Consider the following 16,104-nt stretch of genomic DNA (forward strand, 5'->3'; position numbering starts at 1 on the left):
GTTTTGGTCAAGTTTAGTGGAAATCCAGGCTCACACAGATAACGTAGTTGGGAAGGAGAGGCAGAACCCTGGGGCTTCTCAGACCAGACTTGGGGAACCGCTGTTCTAGAAGGGGCCTAGGAACCCCTGTCTTATAGCTGGAGAAACTAAGTCCCAGGCAGAGGACCAAGACTCCCAACTCTTTCTGGGTCTGTTTAGCCAGGAGGGTCCCTAAAGGAGGACTGTTCCTCCCGCCCTGCGCTGGTCCCAGAATGGCCAGCACTGAGCCGGCAGGTTTGCCTGGGGCCTGGGGAGGAAGTGCGGCTGGGCGGCCCAGGGGAACAGGGGAGATAAGCCGCTTGGACCTCGGGCAGAAGGGCGGCTACCTGATGTAACCCTCACAGCGCCAGCCTGAGAAACGCGATAGCACGGGCCCAGCCCCCACGCGCCGGGGAGGAACCCTGTTCCCAGAAGTCTGTCCCCGGACACTGCCGTCAACCGCGGAGTTCATTTCCTGGTTAAACAAACATCTATATTAAATGGCCCGGCTGGGCAACGCCCAGGAGCAGCTTCTGAGGAGAGCCCCAGGCACATGGCCCGCCAGGCCTTCTTCTCTGGCTGGCAAAGACACATCCATCATCAGCAGAGTCACTAAAGCAGGACGGCCTGTGCATCCCACCCAGAGTCTGCCCGCCTGGCTGGAGGGCCTGGGAGGGACGTGCAGAGTGGCCCGTGCCCAGAAGTCCCTCCCGACAGCTTCAAGATTGTGACAGGGTAATGAGGGCAACTCCAGAAGTTCGGAGGGGTGGGGCGGGGACACTCCATCCATCGTCTCATCATCTGGTCCTTGCAGTGGGGGAACACTGACCCCATCTTCCCGATGAGAAGACTGGCGTCGGAGGAGGGCTTGCACTCGGTCACATAGGTGCTCGTGGCCTGGCTGGGGTGTGGATCCGGGCATCCTCGCTGCCGGCCCTGCTCCCGTTGCTGTGTGCCATGGCGGGTGCTGCTCTGCGGGCCGGGCATCAGAAAGGGCTGTGGCAGGAGGACTAGCCCGGGCGCCCTGGAGTGCTGGACTCTGCTGCCGCCTACACAGTGCAGGTAAAGGGTAGGTGTCTCCCAGCTTGAAAGCCCACCTCCTCCAATGAGCAGAGACATGATTTACTGAGCTCTTGCCAAGTGCCAGGCACGCTGCCAAGTGCTTCAAGGTTGGAGCTGACTACCTGGCTTTGAATCTTGACTCTGCCACTTACTAGCAGTGACTCTGGGCAAAGGGTAGGACTTAACTTGTTCCTTAGTTTCCTCGTCTGTAAAATGGAGATCATAATAATAGCATCTACCTCCTAGGTCGTTGGGAAGATTCAGTGAGATAATACATGTGAAAATCCTAGAGCCATACTTAGCACAAACTAAGTGTTCAGTACATGCTAGCTCGTATATTATTAGGTAGGTATTATTATTATCATCATCATCATCATCATCATCATCCATGTTTTACAGATGGAGCTCAGAAGAGAAATTACTTGTCCAAGGGCATAGGCGTAGGAAGGGGTGGAGCCCAGGACTTGAACCCAGGCCTTCCGACCCCAGAGCACAGGTCTCAGCATCAAGCTGGATGACAAACGAGAGTTGACTCACAGGCCCCTGGAAGATTGGACGTCATCTTGATTCTCGTCTTCATCTTATAGGACCGATCTCCTGACCCCTGTCCTTTCTCTACAAAGTAATTCTCTTTACGGGAGCTTGACCACAGGGTTTTCTTAACTGTTGAGGCCTGTCCTGGCAGAATACGTTTCCGTTGTGAGGGTTTTGTTTACGAAGGCTTTTTGCGTGTGGGACTCTGCAGGATCCCCTGCTCGGGAAGTGAGCTGCTCTTGCCTGCAGAGCCCCACGCTAGCCCTGTGGATGCACAAGGCAGACCGGGAATCATGATGCGGCGCCCGTGGAGGGCGGGAGGCCAGGTGAGGCTGGAGGCCTCTGCACGCCTCACAAGTTTCCCTCCTGCTCTGTGGATGGTGCAACAACATCACCCACCACAGAGGTGGCAGTGAGAGGCAGGAGGAAGACTGACCGTAGGCCCAAGTTCTGCTGAATTTGGGTGGCCCTGGAGAGACTGAAATCTCCAAAACACTGTGCTCTTAGCCAAGAAGCTATTAGGGACACACCAGCTAGGGAAGGGAACTCGTTTATTGAGCACCTACTATGTGCTGGGCACTGTATCTCAATTCTATCCGTTTATTCAAACGTTTCTTGAACATCTCCCGTGTACAAGGGTAACGTTAGGTAGTGTGACTGCTATAAAGAAAAGTACAGCAAGAAACAGGGTTCGAGCAGAGGTTCTCACCCGAGGTGAGCTCTTGCCCCGCAGGGGACATTTGGCAGTGTCTGGAGACACATTCAGTTGTCACAGCTTGGAGTGGGGCTACAGCTGTCATCCAGCGGGTAGAGGCCGTAGATGCTGTTAACAGTCCTGCAGCACGTGGGACAGCCCTTGCAGCGAAAGCTGTGTGGCCCAAAATGTCAGTAGTGCCAAGGCTGAGAACCCCAGAATAAGGCTGACTCTGGGAGTTCTCTGGGTCGGGTGGTCATGGATGGCCACATTGAGGATGTGACTTTTGAGCAGAGACCTGAAAAAGTCAGAAAGTAAGAATGAGAAGGAGATCTGGGCAAGAGCATCACAGGCAGAGGGAACAGCAAACGCAAAACCCGAGTTAAGAGTGCATCATCCGGGCTTCCCTGGTGGCGCAGTGGTTGAGAATCTGCCTGCCAGTGCAGGGGACACGGGTTCGAGCCCTGGTCCGGGAAGATCCCACATGCCGCGGAGCAGCTGGGCCCGTGAGCCACAATTACTGAGCCTGCGCGTCTGGAGCCCGTGCTCCGCAACAAGAGAGGCCGCGATGGTGAGAGGCCCGCGCACCGCGATGAAGAGTGGCCCCCGCTCGCCGCAGCTAGAGAAAGCCCTCGCACAGAAACGAAGACCCAACACAGCCATAAATAAATAAATAAATATTTATAAAAAAAAAAAAAAAAAGTGCATCATCCCAAACACCAGTGTGTGAGACCGGGTTGGTCATTCTCCACGTATTTCAGGTGAAAAAGCTGAGGCTCAGAGGTCATGGTTTGCCAGCCGTGACACAATTACATGATGCTGGAGCCAGGATTGGTACTTAGGTGTGCTTGATTCCACGGTCCGTTTGCTTTCCTCTGCCTCAACTGCTGCTATCAGAGGAGTGGCTCAGCCTCTACTCTGCAGTTGAGGCCTTTCCCTACTTGACCCTGTAAATTATTTGTTCTTATTCCATCCCTGGGCACCTGGTTCTGTTCCTCAGGGTACAAAAAGCACAAGCATAACGATAGCTGTTAGTGTCTAGTGTTTACTGTGTGCCAGACACTGTTCGAAGTGTGAGATGCAGATATGGATACAGATACAGAGAGGTCTCTATCTGTATATATACACACTCATTTAATCTTCACAATATGCATGTGTGTGAGGTACCATTATACTGCTGTGCCCATTTTACAGATAAGGAAATGGAGGTACAGAAAGGTTAAATGACTTGTTTAACTAGTACAAGGCAGAAGCAGGATTTGAGCCCAGACTGCCTGGTTCCGGAGTCCGCGCTCTTAGCCGCAGCCCCGTGCAGCTGCTCCCTCGACAGGCAGTGCGTTTCTGGTCACTGGAGTAGATCATCGCATCTCAAGTTTAATAACACACAGGTTCAGCAGAGAACGGCCTTCAGAGGTCACTTTACTCACACATGGGAGGCTAAGGCCTGACCTCGGAAAGTGACTTCTGCAGGGTTGCACGGGAAGGTGGCAGGAGACCGGAAACCAGGAGCCACGCGCCCCGGCAGCGCCCTCTGCTCTGCGGCGGCCACCCCGCCCAGCCTCGCCTGCACGGGCCCAGTGTCTTTCCCCGTCTGTTCTGTCACTGCCCCATAGTGTCTCTGCTCTTCCGGATCCACCGCAGTGTGTCTGACACCCGGCAGGTTTGGGGCCACAAGGGGTGCTCGTGGCAGAAGGCCCGGGCCTCTGCCTCGGCCCCCACCCATCCTTCCTGTTTATAGGCAAAATCTCAGTTACTGTCGAATCTCACAGGTGCGGAGGCTGGGGTTCAGATGGGTTAAATGGCTCACCTTCTGAGGTTAGCCAGGAGAGTCAGTACTTCCCAAGTGGTATGAACATTCATTCATTCATTCATTCATTCATTCAGTAACAAAAGAGGACCAACCCCAGGCTGGGCACTGTCCTGCAGAGGTGCACTTCCCAGGGGGAGTGCCTCCAAGGGGAGACGTAATCGGTATCCTGAGAGGGGGCTGCCCAGAAAGGACACCTAATCCAGCCTGTTCGGGGAGGGGATCAGGAGTGCTCCTTGGAGGAAGTGATAAGACACCATGGCTAAGTCTCCAAGGATAACTGGGTGGTGGCCAGGCAGAGAAAGGAAGAGTACACTGAGGTGACAGCATGTAAAAAAACAAGAAGAGAGAGCTCGCTTGGCACAGAGAACCGCAGGTTGTTCAAAACCTGCCGGGCTGTGGGCAGAGTCTGCGTGGGTGTGAGGGCGGCTGCTTCCCGAGCACGCAGGCTGCGGCAGGCACTGGGCTGAGCGCTAGATGCTGTTAATGTCCACGTTGCAGATGAGGCAGCCGAGGCGCGGCGAGGCTGAAGATCACACAGGTAGTGAGAGCCGGGGTGCGCGGAGAAGCCTGTGGAGTTCACCTCCGGCAGCGTGACGGTCCTTCTGTACGCCTGACTGACGCTTGTGGAGCTGGGATTCCCCTTCTGCTGCCCCCATGGGTACCGTCCCTCCTGATGGCTCTGTTTCCTCCCACAGGTGGACGGACAGTCCAGAGCCCACGTCATAGCACAGGAACTGCTGTCTTCAGAGAAAGCGTGAGTCCCCAAGCAGCTGCCTGTGGCCTTGAGCTTGTTAACAGAACATCACCCCTCCCCGGCTTCTACAGAATGAGAATTAATGCACACTCAAACCTCTTTCCCCCTGCAGATACGTGGAGATGCTGCAGCACCTACATCTGGTGAGTTAATCATTTCACTTGTCCATAGCTGATCGCCCTTTTACAAGGCTGTGATACAAGGGGCAGAAAAGCAATGAGGAGACAGAGGTGCTTTCCACAAGCAGAGGCACCTGTTCACCGAAGCTTTTCAGGGAAGTCTGTCTCCTGCTTCATGTGCTTCAGGGGGCGAAGGGCACATTCTTTCCATGGAACTACCCTCTGCCTGGGACGTGCTGAGGTTTCTGGAAGGATGTTTGCGGTCTCCTCGACCCTCTCATTGAAGAAGACAGAAGGAGGCTAGATGTAGTTCTGGGTCGTAGCTGTGTGTGCAAGTTCAGGTGTGTGGGGTGGGGGCATGCATGGTACGTGTGTGTGTGTGTGTGTGTGCAGGTGTGTGCGCTCATTGTATGTTTAGGTCTATGTGGAGAAGGTGATGTGTTTGCACAAGGACCAGGCAGCTGGGGTATCAAGAGGCTTTCTCAGTCACCCTGGTATTGGGACAGTAGCACCTGAGCCAGTGGGGTCGGGGGAATCCTCTGGATTTTCAGAGGAAAAGAGGCCAGACTGGGGACTGCCTGGATTTCTGACACTGCCACCCTTCACAACCTGCCAGACTGCCTGGAAGGTCTCCCTGTGCAGTCAGTTCAATTCAGTTCAGCGAATGTTTTTTGGACACTTGCTGTGTGAAAGAGCTGGGGATGGAAAGTCGGATCAGACAGGTCCCTTCTGCAGGGGCAGTCTGGCCAGCGAAGGAGACAGATTGGTGAATGAGTAATTATCCGGAGCAAAAGGGAGTGACTGACAACCTCAGGGAATCTAGGCAGGCTTCCCGGAGGGGGTGACTTTGGGGTTGAGTCATAAGGAAGGGCAAGGGAAGAGGGTGCAGCAAAGATGTGGGAAGTGAGGGCATCTGTCCCATAAAGGCCCTCGTGACCGCTCCCTGCTCGGCTGGGCTCTCTTAAGCCATCTGCAGTCTCCTCGTAGGCTGGCACCTGATCCCACACTGCTTTGATTCGTCTTTGTGTCTTTCCAAGAATGTCGGAGCTGGGAATGTCCATCCTGAGCGTTTTTGTCGGTGGTGATGCAGAGGCCAGTGCCCCCCGGTGACTGAGCCAGGAGGAAGCCCCAGGTCTCCTGACTCCTGATGCGCTGCCGTCCTGTGTTAGTCACGTGTCCCCTCCGCCTTTGGAGCTCTTCGGGGCAGGGGCCTTCCTGCGGGCAGCAGAGCACCGGCACCAAGCCAGGTCTCTGGTCGAATCCTGCTGAGGTCCCTCTCGGTGACATCACCCTGGTGTCATGTTGCCATGTGAACAGAGGCACCCAGGTTCCCGGGAGAGCGGGGATAGAGCACTGCTCTGGCCCCGCACTCCCAGCCCCTCGTTTTTGCCCTTCAGGCTGAGAACTTTGTGTGGGTGATTAAACCCAAAAGCCCTCAGGTGTGAAGCGCAGCCGCCCCAGCATGGCAGGAAGCATCACTCTCCCTTTTGTAATGCTTCTTGCTTGCTTCTGAGCTGGCAGCTTGACAGAGGGGCTGCGCCTTTTTGTTTTATGACTTTGTTAAGAGGGTTCTAACTGGGAAACTTCCATCTCTGTTTGCACTGCTTCCTGCCAGTTGGAAAGATGCTGAAGCCGCTGGTAATCCATAATAATATCCTGAGGAGGGGAAAAAAAGAGCCCATTAAAAAAAAAAAAATCACAACTCAGAAGCTAGTTGTGGGAAATTGTGGCCTGGAGCTACATTGTGATGTTAGTGCTTATGGGGGTAGAAGTGGCAGAAACGCCCCAATGTGACTCCAAGTCCTAGCCAGGGACACTAGTCCAAAGGAGACCACAGACTTTGGGGCGTTCTCCACCACTCCCCTCCCTGGGTCTGTGTCTGATTGCTAAGGTTGGCAGGTACTCTCAGAATTTCTTCTGTGCAGATCCGCTGCTTTTGAAATCCCAAGGCTGCCTGGTGGTGGGAAGGGCCCAACTGTGCATTTCAAACCTCCCCAGCTAGAACAGTCCTCGACTCCATCGTGCTTTTGTTGAGAGGGGGACAGGGATGGCCTCCGGCCTTCTGTGTTAGGGATTCAACTTCGTGTTTGTCAAACGGTAGATAGCGCTACCTCAGGGATTAATAAAATTTCTGGTCTTCCAGAAGTGAATTCTTATGGTCAAGATCTTGTTTTTCTACAGCCTCTTAACTAAGAATGGATTTTACATATTTTAAACACTTGTGAAAAAAAAAAGGCAAAGAAGAGTATATGACTGAGACCATATGTGGCTCACAAAGCCTGAAATATTTGTCATGTCTTTACAGGAAATTTTGCTGACTTCTGGTTTAAAGACTTGCTCTATCCTTCCATGAACCCAGTCATAAATGCATTCATCCACCTGCCCACCTGTGTGTATGATCAATCTCTCACCCACTCATCTAGCCAGGCTTTCACCCACTCATCTGTCCTTCCATCTGTCCATGCACCTAATGATATGTCCATCCACCCATCCATCCAGCCAGTCATTCGTCAAACTCCCCGTCCACCCATTCATCCATTCACCCGTTCATCCATCCATCCATCCATCCATCCGTCTATCTATCTGACTTACCCGTTCCTTCTGGACAGAACATCACAGGATGTTTACAACACCATAGACACTGAGATAGGCCTTGGACCCCCAAAGAGGGAAAAGGCCCCCAACCTGCCCTTGAGTAGGTCTCCTTTTTCTGTTGAGGGAAAGGTTGGAGGTGGGGAGGAGAACTATATACGTGAACAGTTGTGCTACTCTGTGGTAAGTATAATTTGTGCAGAAGTCTGCACGAGCATGGGGGACAGAGAGGCTTATTCCCCTTTGGGGTATCCAGGAAAGTTGGCAGAAGAGGTGCCACTGACATGGACTTTGAGGGAGCCACCAGGCCAAGGTGGTGGAGGAGGGCAGGTCGTCAGCATAAGAACACTCACAGGCCTAAAGGAACGTGATACGTGTGGAGAACAGGGCACCATCACACGTCGTAAGAACATGGATACGTTTGGAAAGGCAGGTTTCCAAGTGGGTCAAGTGATGGGTCCAAAACCAAGGTTAGGACCAAACTGAGATGTACCTGAAATGCCAAGCCAGAGGGCTCCTGCTTTTCCTTGCATATAACGGGTCATTGGAGATTTTAAACTGATGTGGCCCCTAGACACCTTTAATTCTCTGTTTTCTCATCTAAAAAAAACCCCTCTCCTAGTGTAACCGAAAGTGGGGTCTGGCTACTCGCCACTCAAAAGCCAATAAAGAGACCACATTGGTGGAAAGGAAAGTTTGCTTTATTTTGGATGCTGGCAACTGGAGTGGGGAGTGGCAGAGCGCGGACGCTTATCCAAAGGCCGACTCCCCACCACTGACAGTCGGGGGCAAGAGCTTTCATAGGCAGAGGGAGGGGGCTCCATGCAGAAATAGCACAGTCAGCTCTGATGGTCATCTTGAAATTGGTCTTCAGTGGTCTGACCAGCAGCATCTTGATTGTATTAGGCACAGTTAATCTTCAGTGCCAGGTTCGGTTTGTTTCCATCTCTTTGAGGCCAGTTCTCGGAATTGTGGCAGCTTATGTCATGGCTACAGCCTGGTCATCATGTAGTTAACTTCTTCCACCTGGTGGGCGTTTCAGTATCTGTAAGACAGCTCACAGGATATGGCTCAGGATATTATCTATAGCCCTTGAGGAGCTACAGGTCCTTGACTATGTTTAATGACTAAACTATTATTATTTGGTCTCCTTTGACTGTTTTCCTTTGTTTCTGCATTTTCTCATTTCTCCGATTAAACTTATTCTTTGGCCAAAATTTTTCCACAGACAGAAGGCAGGCTGAGGACATGGGGTAGGGGGTGGGCAAGGACCATAGAGTCCTGCTCCGTTTCACTATCAGTTGCAGAAAATTCCTACCATGGGTCCCTCCTTTGGGCCGAAGCATTGTAGGCCTGTGCATAAGCCAGTCTGCTGACTGGGAGAGGTGACTCTGGAAGCTGTCACCATCTGAGACCCCAGGAGGAGGTCCCTCACTGAAGAGGCCCTGTGCGATCTGGTCCTCATCCACGTCTGCGCCCTTTCCTCTGACCACTTTCTCCTTCCTGCACCCCAGCCTCACTGGCCTTCTTGCTGTCCTTCAGGTGCTACAAACGCAGTCACGTTGCATGGGTTTTGCACTTGTCCTTTCCTCCGCTGGCATGTCCTGCCCCTGCTCTTCTCACAGCCAAGTTCTTCCTTCTCATTCTGGTCTCAGTTCAAGTGTCAAAGAAGTGGTGCCCAAAACTTAGTGGCATAAAACAACCATGTTATGATGTTCACAGATTTTCCGGGCCGGGAATTCGGACAGGGCAAGGTGGGGAGAGCGTGTCTGTGCTCCATGATGTCTGGAGAAGACTAAAATCAAGGAGTGACTTGATGGCCAGGGACTGGAATCAACCAGAGGTGCCTTCACACCAACGGCCGCTGCTCGGCGCTGGCTATTGTCTGGGACCTCAGCTGGGCTGGCGGCCAGAACACTTACTGGTAGTCTCTCTGCATGGACAGGTTTTGGCTTCCTCACAGCATGGTGGTTAGATTCCAAGAGTGAGTGTCCCAAGAGGGAGCCAGGAGGAAGTACATGACATTTTTATGATGTAGCCTTGGACAAAGCCAGGGCATAAAAGTAGCACCACTACTACCACACTCTGTTAGTTGAGACAGTCACAAAAGTCCACCTTCGCTCAAGGGGAGGGAACATAGTCTTCACCATTCAGTGGGAGGGGTATCATGAATACAGGATGGCTGCTGTAGTCTAGCCATCACATCTGTGTCCCAGGCAGGAAGAAGGAAATGGGGGGAATCAAAAGGTTACGCTCCCGGCTGAGTTAGTCTACTTGAGACCAATTTCCTGAAAGCCTCGCTGGACAACTTCTGCTTTCATCTCATTGGGCACTCCTAGTTGCAAGGGAAGCTGGGTCAACTGGGAGTCATTTGGTCAAAGTTGGGTTCAAGTCAGCGGCTGTATTTCTTGTGTGTTTATTCTGGGGCCCAGTCTGAAGGTACAGCAGGTAACCCGGGGGAGGCTGTTCCCAGGGTGAAGGCAGGAGAGCAAGTAGAAACACCAGAGGGCTCCTAAGATTCACGCTCACAACTGGCGCATTGTCGCTTTTTCCCACATGGCTTTGGGCAGAGCAAGTGTCATGGCCAGGCCCAGAGGCAAGGGACAGGGATGTGCCCTCCCCTGCGATGAGGCCGTGGCAAGGGTGGGGATGCAGGGAGGGCGAGGAACCGCAGCTCTCCTGTCTTCTATGCTCCCTCCTGCTTCACTTTCTTTTCTTTACGGCACCTTTTACTATCTAAAATGATCGAATTTATCTGTTTGTTTACTTGTTATGTTGTGTTCTTATTTTCATTCAGTTTCACATACTTTCTAATTCCCTTTGTGCTTTCTTCTTTGACCCATGGGTTATCTAAAATTATTTAGTGTCCAAATATTTGTGAATTTCCGAAGTTTCCTTCTGCTTCTGCTTTCTAATTCCGTTGTGGCTGGAGAATGTGCTTTGTGTGGTTTCAGCCCTTTTAAGTTTATTGAGACCTGTTTTATGGCCTGACATATAGTATATCCTGGAGAATGTTCCGTGTGTACTTGAAAAGGATGTGTGTGTGGATGCTCTGTAGATGTCACTGGGGTCAGGGTGATGGTGGTGCTCTTCAAGTCTTCTGCACCCTGTGATTCTCTGTCCTGTCTTCCGTCTGTCCCCGAGAGTGGGATATTGAAGTCTCCAACTGTGAGTGTTGAGTCCTCCATCTCTCCCTTCAGTTCTGTCTGCTTCGCTTCGTGCATTTTGTGGCTGTTTTTAGGTGCTTGCTTATTGTCTGCCTCTCTCACTAAACCCGGAGCTGCTTGAGGGCAAAGCGCTTGTCAGATCTCGTCCCCAGTGGTTTGTGATGCCCGGGATGCTGTCGGCGCTCAGTAAATGCCTGATGAATAAATGATGGCGGGGTCAGTTCTTCCAACAATCTTACCATTTCTTCCATCAAAAATATTTCCCGAGCACCTCCTGTGGGGTGGGTACGGGGGACTTATGGAGGAATGACAAGTGGGAGGGCCCTGCCCTCCAGGAACTGACAGTCCAGGAGGGAAGTGGGCATGAAGGAAACAATATTAATACAGTGGTGGGGGGCACCCAAAGGCTGCGGGGGCTCAGGGGAGGTACCCACCCCAGGCGTCTGGGGGGGTCCAAGAAGGATTCCCAGAGGAAACGTGTCTAAGCTGAGACTTGAAGGATGGGGATGAGTTAGCTGGGTGGGGAGCAGCGAGGAAGGCTTGCACCTGGCAAAGGGATCAGCATGTACAAAGGCCCAGAGGCCAGTTGGAGAATGGTGTGCTCTCAGACTGCTCGGAGAAAGAGGAGAGTCATTCAGAAGCCCTCCCTTATCAGCACGTAGGAGTTTAATTTGGCTGCGGCCTCGGTGCTGACATGACTGGGGCAAACACAGGATCTAGAGGGGCTTTTCGGCGACTTTCTGAGTTTATTTACCTAAATTGGTGTGCTGTCAGTTTGGCCCCCCTAGTCCCCTCTTTCCTCACCCAGCCGTAGAGCATTTGTTGAGCTCCTATGTGTGCTTAGCAATTTACATACATTAGCTCATTTAATTGCACATAGTTTGTGCTCAGTAAATATTTCTCACATGGTTGGATGGGTCCAGAACTGAGTCCCAGAGAAGGTGAGTGACTTACCCAAAGTCACACAGCCAGTGAGAAGTGGAGCCAGGGCTGTTTGACTCCAGAGCCCTGAGAAGGGGGAGGAGACAAATAAATGTGGAACAGTCCAGTGAGGTGGCAAGGAGCCCGAGGAGGGAGGAGTCAGTGTGAGCGGGAGGAATGAAGTCAAGGAAGGCTTCCTGGAAGAGGAGGTGTTGAGCTGGCCATGGAAGAACAGGAAGTAGAAACAGGCCTTCTGGCAGGTAGGAGCCACAGAAACAAGTGCACAGAGGGGAGGGCTTGGGGAGTGTACAGTGTACAGGAGGAGTCTGGAGAGCTGGTCTTCAGGCAGAGCCTGAATCCCAGGATGCATTGTGCTTCAAAAAGGAGACATAGGAATTTGGGAGCCCTGAGGACTCGAGCAGGGCAGATGTAGTGAGGGAGTTGTAGGGAAGGTTGGTCTGGTGGGTTTGGTGGGAGGGGGCGATGCTGGGGGACCACAAGTTTAACCCAGACTAAGCCCCCAGACGGCCTCATGCTGGGGAAGTTGCTGTATAGCCAGGAAGATTTTCTGTTTCTCAGGGGAGGAACGAGGCTGTCTCTTACTTATTTTTGCAGCCCCTGCCCACTAAGAAATAATTTTTAATCAAGTTGGCGGGGGTTGGGGGGGTTCTGTTTCTAAGTCTTTGCTGGACTATTCCAGGGCAGAGAGAGCACACTGATCTTTGGGAGAAGCAGAGAGAAGCAGATTTTAGTTGCGTGTGAGAAAATGTGCTCGCTTTCCCCCTGAAGTGCCAGGGGGGTTGGTGAGCTCCCCATTTTGGGAGGTATGAATGCGGTAGCTGTTGGGGGCATCTCAGTTAGAGGAGTTTCCTGTGCTAGGCGTGTGGCTCTTCCCTCTGTATTTTCATTCAGTTCAGGAAAAGAGATTGCTGTGTGACCTTGGAAAGTCTCTTCCTCCTTGATGCCTCACCCTGAGATGGCTGATGGGACTCAGACATTTTTAGCCATGGAAGCTTGTTTTCAAGGGAATTTCACTCAGAATGCCAGTATGAAGAGTGGATGAAAGTGGAGGCACTTTTGTTCAGAGGCAGGTGGAGGCTGGAGTCGGCTGTGACTCCACCTTCCTTGACCCCTGGGTCTCCACGGAGTACAGTGTGAGAAAGACTCATCTACATCAGTGGTTCTCAGAGTGTGGTCCCCGAACCAGCTGCATCAGCATTACCTGGGAACTTGTGGGAAATGCATAGTCTTAGATCCCACCTCAGATCTGCGAAGTCAGAAACTCTGGGGGTGGGGCCTGGCCATCTGTGTTTTCAGAACCCTCCAGGCAGTACTAACATTTGAGACACACAGACAGGTGATCCTGTAAGTTCCCTCAGCACAGGCTGGCTGTGCATGGGTACCCGGCAGCTTTAAAAAATACGGATGCTTGGGTGCCACCCTTAGAGATTTGTGTTTAATTGGTCCGGAGTGCAGCCTGGTCATCGAGTGGAAACGCTCCCCAGGTGATGGCAATTTGCACCTGAAACTGAGAACCTAGTGGGAAAGTAGCAAACATTCATTCAGCACAGTTGTGAACAAAACCGGGTCAATCCGAGGGTGAAACAAAAGTGAGTGAGACACAACCTGCTCTCTGCTTAATTGGAGGGAAGGTAACAGAAACATGCAGAGTAGGTAAGTAGCCTGACAATGCAAAATCTTGTAAAGCCATTACTTTTCAGGCTGGGATACATGTTACACTGCCCCAGATATGCAGTAGGTGCCTGGGGAATCGTTGAGGCCACGGGATAAACATGGCACGTTTATTAAGAGCCCCCGCTTTGCTCTAGATGCGAAATTTTAGATAAATTAAATTGGATATATTTTGGAGAATAATGTAAAATATGCATGCATTTTTAAGCTAAAATATGAGACTTCAGAGACATTCTGAGATCGGGGTAGCTCCCTTCAGGCTGTGACCCCGGATTTCTGGAGGCCCTAGGACACTTGAGAGTCCCTTAGACTGATGGCTGAAGTAACCCAGGAAGCCCTCGTGATGGAGGTGGCGTTTGAAAGCAGCTGTGTACAACCGAAACTAACATAGTATTGTGAAGCAATTATACTCCAATAAAGATCTATTTAAAAAAGAAAGAAAGAAAGATGAGCAAGATACGGATCAGATGCTGGAGGCACAGAACAAACACACAGAGGCTGGGAAAGAGGATTCTTACAAAGCAGCAGTTCTCAAAGCGTGGCCCCGGGACCAGCAGCAGCAGCGACATCAGGGAACGTGGAAGAAATGTAAATTATCCAGCCCCACGCCCGATCTGCTGAATGGAAACTCCGGGGCTGGGGCCCAGCAAGCTTGAATAAGCCGGGCAGGGGATTTGGATGCACACTCCGCTTGGAGCCCCACTGGTGTAAAGGAATGAGCGTCAGCTGCAGAGGCCACCGCGGCCAGCTCCTGAAGGGCCGTCAGCGACCGGCCAAGCAGACTAACTTGGCTGTGAGGGCAGGAGAGGCCACGAGGGGTTTGGAGGAGGGTGAAAGCAGTGGGGAGCACTTGCGTGTCCTCACTCCCCCAGGGGCCTCAGAGAACTGTTTTGCTTTCTTAAAAAATGTCTTGTAACTTACCTACAGGTAAGTGCACACATCTCAAGGGTGGGGCTCAAATTTTTAATACGTGCCTGTGTGCGCACTTGTAACCACCACCCAGGTGGACCATCCCCATCATCCCAGAAGGTACCTTGTGCCCCACCCTAGTCGACGTCATCCCCGCAGAGGGTACCACGATTTTACTTTCCGTCACATTCAGTTGGTTTAGCCTGTTCCTGAACCTCATCTGAATGGAATCATGAATTGTGTATTCCTTTTGTCTCTGGCTTTTTTACCTCAACGTAATGTGAGATACATCCCCGTTCTCCGTGTATCGGTGTTCTTTCGTATGGATCTCCCACAGTTGGTCTATCCATCCTCCTGTTAAAGATCGTTTGGGTTGTTTCCAGTTGAGGCTATTATAAAGCTGCTATGAATGTTCTAGGGAACTCATTTCTCCTCAGTATTTAGGAGTAGAATTGTCGGGTCATAGGGTGAGCATAGATTTGGCTTTATCAGAAGCTGCCAAATAGGTTTACAGCGTGATCGAAGCAATATATACCCCGACTCCCGATGTGTGGGACTAGCGCTTTCTCCACGTGCTGGCCGGCATACCCGCACTGTCAGTCCTTTTACTCATGGCCATTCTGATCGTGTTGTGGTTTCTCATGCGGTTTCAATTTGCATTTCCCTGATGATTAATGAAACTGAGTATCTTTCCTCTGTTTACTAGCCATTTGGAAATCCTCTTTTGAAAAATGTCCTAGGCTTCTTTTTTAATCGGGTTGTCTGTCTTTTTCTTATTGATTTGTAGGAGTTATTTAAGTATCCTGGACACAAGTCCATTTTCAGATATGTGTACTGTGAATAGTCTCCCAATCTGTGGCTTCCCTATTCAATTTTTTCAACAGCTTAATTCAGATATACATCTCATAACCATACAATTCATCTGTTTAAAGCATAAAATTCAATGCTTTTTAATATATTCAGAGTTACACAGTCATCACCACAGTCAATTTTGGCACATTCTCATCACCCCAAAGAAACTCCATACCCCTGAGTTATCACCCGCTTCAGCCCTAGGCACCCAGCAGTCCAGTTCTGTCTCTATAGATTTGCCTATTCTGGACATCTTATGTACAATTTTTGGTCTTTTGACACTGGCTTCTGTCATCTACCATAATGTTTTCAAGGTTCATCCATGTTGTAGCGTGTGTCATTGACTCATTCCTTTTCATGGCTAAGTAAAATTTCATTGAATGGACATACCACATTTTTGTTTATCCATTCGTCAGTTGATGGACATTTGGGTTCTTTCCACTTTTTGACTGTTATGAAAATGCTGCTGTGAACATCCATGTACAAACTCCTGCATGAACACGTTTTTCCATTCTCTTGGGTATATACCTCGGAGTGTATGCTGGATCATATGGTAACCTTTCTTTAACCTTTTGAGGAACTGCCAGACTGTTTTCCAAAGTTAGCTGCACCATTTTACATTCCCACCACTGTAGTATGATGGTTCCAATTTCTCCACTTCCTTGCAGCACTTGTTGTTATATGTCTTTTTAATTATAACGATCCTGGTGGGTGCAAAATGGTATCTCATTGTGGCTTTGATTTTGCGTTTCCCTGATGACTAATGATGTTAGGCATCCTTTCATGTGCTTCTTGGTCATTTGTATATATTGTTTGGAGAAATGTCTTTTCAAATCCTTCGCCCATCTTTTAATACGTTGTCTTTTTATTGTAATTCTGTATACAAGTCCCTTATCAGATACATGATTGGCAAATATATCCTCCTATTCTGTAGGTTGTCTTTTCACTCTCTTGATAGTATCCTTTGAAGCATAGAAGTT

The 16,104-nt window shown here is 50.8% G+C and overlaps 1 protein-coding gene across 1 annotated transcript in view; it reads left to right on the forward strand.

Annotated features, from left to right (window-relative positions):
• The window catches only part of FGD5 (FYVE, RhoGEF and PH domain containing 5), a 115,483-nt gene that overhangs the window by 60,930 nt on the left and 38,449 nt on the right, over positions 1-16,104 (forward strand). The window contains exons 4-5 of the mRNA XM_068558152.1: positions 4,814-4,872; positions 4,985-5,015. Of these exons, the coding sequence (XP_068414253.1) occupies positions 4,814-4,872; positions 4,985-5,015 (90 nt within the window). The remainder of the gene's footprint in view (positions 1-4,813; positions 4,873-4,984; positions 5,016-16,104) is intronic.

Source organism: Eschrichtius robustus, chromosome 12, assembly GCF_028021215.1.
Source record: "Eschrichtius robustus isolate mEscRob2 chromosome 12, mEscRob2.pri, whole genome shotgun sequence".
Classification (NCBI taxonomy): Eukaryota; Metazoa; Chordata; class Mammalia; order Artiodactyla; family Eschrichtiidae; genus Eschrichtius; species Eschrichtius robustus.